General features: G+C 30.3%; 1 protein-coding gene across 1 annotated transcript in view; it reads right to left on the bottom strand.

Annotated features, from left to right (window-relative positions):
- LOC106466564 (glutamate receptor 4-like) overlaps positions 1 to 6,735 on the bottom strand; it is a 31,825-nt gene that overhangs the window by 18,383 nt on the left and 6,707 nt on the right. Inside the window, exons 2-4 of the mRNA XM_022394598.1 lie at positions 6,410 to 6,520; positions 5,054 to 5,269; positions 354 to 709 (exon numbers count right to left, since the gene is read on the bottom strand). Coding sequence (XP_022250306.1) covers positions 354 to 709; positions 5,054 to 5,269; positions 6,410 to 6,520 — 683 coding nt within the window. The remainder of the gene's footprint in view (positions 1 to 353; positions 710 to 5,053; positions 5,270 to 6,409; positions 6,521 to 6,735) is intronic.

The raw sequence follows: 6,735 nt of genomic DNA, 5'->3' as shown, positions 1-6,735 counted from the left end.
CTTATTAGACAGCTGAGTTTCTTTACACGAAGCTGACAGTTATAATTATTCCCATCTCCTGGTGCTAGTAAGTGTACTTAAAAGGTGTTAGGCCATTTTTCCTATCAGATAGCTGAGTTTTTTACGATAACCTGATATTTATAATTATTTGTATCTCGTAGTGCTAATAAAAGTCGTCAGATGGTGATAGGACTTCTTCTTGTTAGATAGCTGAGTTTCTATGCAAGAATCTCAAAATTATAAGTATTTTTAGCGTGAATTAAAGTTACAATAAGTAAATAATCACACGCGAACTCACTACATTATCTAGAGCCTATCTATGTTTTCTCTATGCAAGCAAGGTAACCTCGTACCTGGGGCAGACGTCACAACCCTGTTGCATGAAAGCCCCCAGAGAAAACCAGAGACTGTTCATTAAGGAGAAGTCGTTGGACACCGACTGGCCCAGGAAGGTGTCTTCGAGTCGCCATTCGTGAGGAGAAAACCGGCTAACAAGAAACAGCACAACCGACACTCCAACATAAGCAAAAATGATGCACATCCATATCTCTTTGGACAAGGGATTCATAAAGGAAAACACTCCAGGTTTCTTCTTCATCGGCTTCTTAATCATTATACTGATACCCAGAGACATATAAGGCTTGGTGAAATCAATAACACGTTCCCTTGCAGAGGTAATCGTCAGAGGGGCGATAGCCATGTCCGCCTCCTGCAAATGGTAAAAAAATATTGTAACTAAAACGCTAATAACGTTTATTCTACAATATTTCGTTTTTAGGCTATATAATACGGAAGGAGGTGTAATGTGTTCTGGAGAATATATATATGATGACTTAGCTCTACCTTTCTTAATCCATAAAACTGTTCAAGAGAACTGTTTCTTCATTAAATCAGTTCAATTTCTAGTTAGTTTTAAATATAATAAACCTTGGACTTCTGATCTTCAACTATAAAAATGTTTATTGAAGAATTTAATCAAATAGAAAATTGACAAATTGTCTTGTTATTGTAACAACAATGAATTCAACGACCCTTTCATAATCATATAGTTACAGGTAATTTAGAGATTATCAAAGACAAAGAATTACAATCAATATTGAAAAAAAGAACAAAACTTAGAATTTCAAAAAAACTAAAAAATATGAAATACTAAAAGATATGGAAAAAATATTGATAATTTTATTATCAAAATAAGTAAAAAAAAACATACTATCATCCATGTTTCTTTTTTGTATACCACATCAATTCCATAAAAAATCGTCTAAGAAACTTAAACCTATCTCAATACAAAATATATATTTATTTTAATATTTTCAAAAATATAATGAAATAATTACAAGAACAATTTATTTTTACCTCTATCGGTAAAGGAGGGTGTAACTTTGGCTTTATATGTAAAAAAAAGTATGCATAAATTTAATTAAAAAATTAAAAATACAATTACATTTGGCAAAAGTACTGAGTAGTATTATTACTAATATAAAGGAAGCCATAAATAAGTGGAATATACATTCTTCTTTTCACTTGCAATTTTTAGATGCAATTCCAAAATTCCATAAAAATACCTATCGAGTTCAGATTTATAACTATTTCTTTAAATACAGTTACTAAAGCTGTATCTATTGTTCTTGATAATATTCTGGATGTTGTGTTTGAAAAAAATTGAACACTATGTTTAAATAATCCAGATTACTGTTATTAAGAACAACATTCCAGTTTTGGAATGTATAAATAAATTAAATGCTTCAGATGCGGTCATTTCTGTTTCCACTCATGATTTTACGACATTATATACTAAAATCGATCTGAAGGATTTAATCAAAGTATTTAATGGCCTGTTCGATAAATTTATAGACACGGAAATGGGTATTACAAAATTTAACTTTACTAAAGTCCAATGTAAAAATATTCTTCATTTCTGTGTTTATAATAGTTATATTACTTTTAACGAACAAGTATATATAAAGAAACAGTGGGTATTCCAATGGGAGCTAACTTCTCTTCAAATATGGCCAATTTGTATTTGTTTTTTTATGAACACTCATTTATGAAACAGTTTTAACTCCTAAGTTATATATATATGTACTTTTCGTTACAACAACGATTTAAATGCTATAAATAATCAAAACTTTACACCAAACTTAATATATCCAAAATAACTTGTGACGGAGAAAAGTAATAACGATCATGTTATTTAGATTTGGATATTAATTTAGTAAATGACAAAGTACAGTTTACTATTTTTGATAAGAAATTTTCCCATTTTTGGTCTACTTACGCCCAATAGTATTGTTCCACGTATGGTGTTAAAATGCATCATTATATCACGACTAAAAATATTTTTAACTGTTTATAGTAATAGCAATTCTTTTATGGACAATGTTATATTATTCATAACTAAACTGGAAAATAATGGTTATAAACACTGGAAATTGAGAAATTTTTTACACTGTTTTATTTATGATAATAATAAGAAATAAGAAAATATTTAAAAACATAAATTTTCAATAAGGAAAATACCTTTTTTGTCACTAGAAGTAGTTAACTACCTTTAAATAGCTAAAATTACAATTTATTCAGTATGACCAGGACTGGAAAGACTAACTTCAAGTAGCTGGGCTTGTCTCAACTATCCCGTGTTAAACTTGAATAATTTTACAATAGAAAGGGAGGAATATGAACTACATAGAAATATTGAAGTAGGCCATGTAGTTCGTTTCGAGATCATTTGAAATAAGATCTTTTACATTTTATATAAAACATTATTATGTCATCTTATGTAGGATGGGAGTAACTTATAGTATAACTATTAAGGTGGATTTATTATTTTTTCTACTTTAGGAACTATTAGAACTTTTAAGGGCAGAGGTTGGTGGAAACTTTTGATAGAAATATTTTTAGGGTAGTTTTATTTTATTTATACTTTTGACATTAGTATAACTTTTAAGAGTAACTGCCTTCCCACAACTGGCTGCAGACAGTGAAAGGCAGTAGGAGTTGAGACGTTGTGGGAATAAGTACTCAAATCCACACCCTTAATTGATTTTTCCATGATTAGACAGGAAATCTTCAACGCTTTTGAGTGCTATCACCACAGACAATTTCCGTTATGACTTTAAGGTTACGACTGGAAATTACAATAGACTGTACAAAATAATTTAAGGCTTAATTTATATTAAAGTTACTATTGTTTATAGTGATGATTTTAATCGCCTATTAACAACTAATGTAATTAATATGATAATAGTTGTGATGCTATTTCTTTTGTTATAGTTAAATATATATATATATATAAACACACTTGCGCGCACCTAAGCGATGCTTTAACATGATGCTCTACTAAACTGTAAACTATAAAACAAAACAATAATGGAACATCTAACGTACAAACAATACAGTGCTCTAACAACACACACACACACAAATAGTAAAATAATGAAACATCAAATACTGTATCTGACGATTAACTTTCTTTACCATTCAATGGAGACGTACTCAACTTTCATAACTGATAGTTAACTTTCTTTATCATTCAATGGAGACGTTCTAAACTTTCATAACTGATAGTTAACTTTCTTTACCATTCAATGGAGACGTACTAAACTTTCATAACTGATAGTTAACTTTCTTTATCATTCAATGGAGACGTACTAAACTTTCATAACTGATAGTTAACTTCCTTTATCATTCAATGGAGACGTACTAAACTTTCATAACTGATAGTTAATTTTCTTTATCATTCAATGGAGACGTACTAAACTTTTATAACTGATAGTTAACTTTATTTACCATTCAATGAAACTGTATTAATATTTCATAGTTGATGGTTACTTTTATTTCCAGGTCGATTAGACTTCTGTAACTGATGATTATCGTTCTTCAATGACCTATTATGATGTGGTAGACTTCTGTAACTGATGATTATCGTTCTTCAATAATCTATTATGATGTGGTAAACTTCTGTAACTGATAATTATCGTTCTTCAATAACCTATTATGATGTGGTAAACTTCTGTAACTGATGATTATCGTTCTTCAATGACCTATTATGATGTGGTAGACTTCTGTAACTGATGATTATCGTTCTTCAATAATCTATTATGATGTGGTAAACTTCTGTAACTGATGATTATCGTTCTTCAATGACCTATTATGATGTGGTAAACTTCTGTAACTGATGATTATCGTTCTTCAATAACCTATTATGATGTGGTAAACTTGATAGTTATTTTTCTTTACCACTCGATGAAGTTGTGATCGTCTTTCTTGAATTATGGTTACTTGTCTTTACCAGTTAACCTACAAGTAAGCGTGTGCTACATATTTAATTACAAGTTAACGTACAAGTAACCGTGTTACTTACAAGATAATTGTGATCTGATACAGTCTAGTGTTTATTTCGGTATTCATACTATCTCGTAGACGAGCATATGTTACACAGTGATTTAAATTCTAAATGAATTTTTATGTATTTTATTCTATCTTCACCATTGCCATGTCTACTTTCTAAGCCTATACACAAGAGATTGTGTACTACAACATATATTGTTGTAACATTGTTCTTATAAATTATACAGTGAAAATAATTCAAAGTCCACTCCACGTGAATGAATTAGTTTATTCTCTCCTTTAACGTGTCTACAAGATTGAATACTTGTACACTGTCGCAAATTGTTGTAGGCCAATGTTATCAATGACTTTAAAAAATCATCTTACTTGTACAAATTAACTCGATAAACGCGATACCAAACACAAATCCAAATACTTTCCGAAAACGCATCGACTGATTCAACTCTATCTTAAAATAACTACAATTTTCTCAACTATTTATGATCTAGCTTCGAATTTGCGAGGAAAACTTGACGTCAATTTGCTAGGCGTTCTGCGCCTTTTAGTTAACAAAGAATTTACAACATTAAAATATAGCTTACAGCAATATTTTTTTTATTTCTGCGTGTATCGAAAAGGGTACATGAGTGGTCTACTATTGAAACAAATTCATCTTGCTCACACACCTCCGTAGTAAAGAAAGATGGCTTGTATCATTACTTACCTTACGAATGAGTTCTCCAACCATCCCATTCCATCCAGCAGGAGAATTTGGATCTTGACCTCCGTAATTCGAATCATTCACCAGTTTCAAAATATAATCAAAGTTGAGATGTTTTGCTATCAGTTCTGAGAGATCTTTTGAAAATCCTTCAAACTTGTCATTACCTTCCAGATATTCACTAGGTTCAGCTTTCTTGAACATGAGATAAGGTTCTTCCTGCAGAGAGTTGTTGTATAATTTGTAAACTGTTTAATAACCGAAGTGTAATTTCATTATTAGCTTTACCTTAACTGAAATTTTTCTTCATATCTTTACCTTGATCTAACATTATGCTTGATGGCTTTACCCCGGTCTAATATACGTTTTCATAGTATTTCACTTGGATTAACTTACTCTATCATATTTTTAGTTTCTTATAACATTGTCTTCCATAGCTTTATCTCGGGCAAAAAAGTCTCATTTATAGTTTTACCTTCATCTAACCCTGGTGATTGTAAATCCTGGCTGACGTTGTTTCAAGTTTTAAAGTATTTTACTCTACTAAATTACAAAATGTAATTACGTGTAAAAAAGAATATTCTAGTTTCCTTAAACAGGGCTACTTATTTACCGTAATGTATCACTAAATTAGAAAATGTAATTACGTGTAAAAAAGAATATTCTAGTTTCCTTAAACAGGGCTACTTATTTACCCTAATGTATCACTAAATTACAAAATGTAATTACGTGTAAAAAAGAATATTCTACTTTCCTTAAACAGGGCTACTTATTTACCGTAATGTATCACTAAATTAGAAAATGTAATTACATGTAAAAAAGAATATTCTAGTTTCCTTAAACAGGGCTACTTATTTACCGTAATGTATCACTAAATTAGAAAATGTAATTTCGTGTAAATTTCAAGATTTAATAACAGATGTTGAATATATGTGATGCATTAATAACACACGTTGAATATACGTGATAGTTTTAGATGCTTTAATAACACACGTTGAATATACGTGACAGTTTTAGATGTTTTAATAACACACGATGAAGAAACGTGATACTATTCATAAAGTTATAAACAAAATTAGAAAACAATGTGATATTCTTTAACAATACAATAAAACAGTAGGAACTGCATGATACCGTTTAAGATTGTTGTACTAAATATTGAATACCTAAAACGGAGTTCTTGAAGACCGTACTAACTCCTACTATATGTACAAGTAAATATATTAGCCTTACAGTAAATTAGTGTGATATTCAAGAGGACAGTAGCTGGTAATGATTTAAAATGTATTAGTCGTCATGGTTGCAATAATGTGTTCTAAGCACATGTAAGTTAAAAAACTCGGATAAACTTAAACTTACCAAGATGCTAGTTACTATGTAAGTCTTATTTTCAAAGCCCATATCCTGCTTAACTCTTCGGTAGACAGGTGAAAATAGCTCCAGACCTCGTGAGTCTGACCATTCTGCTATCTGTAAACAAAACCGTAATGAAAATATAAATATAATGCATGCAGACTTTTACATTATTCTCAGTTTATCCAGTTAGGGTCGTATCGCTACTTTGATATCTATAAAACAACCATACAAGGGCAGTTATGGTCGTATCGGTACTTTGATATCTATAAAACAACCATACAAGGGCAGTTATGGTCGTATCGGTACTTTGATATCTATAAAACAACCAT

Source organism: Limulus polyphemus, unplaced genomic scaffold (assembly GCF_000517525.1).
Source record: "Limulus polyphemus unplaced genomic scaffold, Limulus_polyphemus-2.1.2 Scaffold2304, whole genome shotgun sequence".
NCBI classification, from domain to species: domain Eukaryota; kingdom Metazoa; phylum Arthropoda; class Merostomata; order Xiphosura; family Limulidae; genus Limulus; species Limulus polyphemus.
This window is presented reverse-complemented; position numbering and strand designations above follow the sequence as displayed.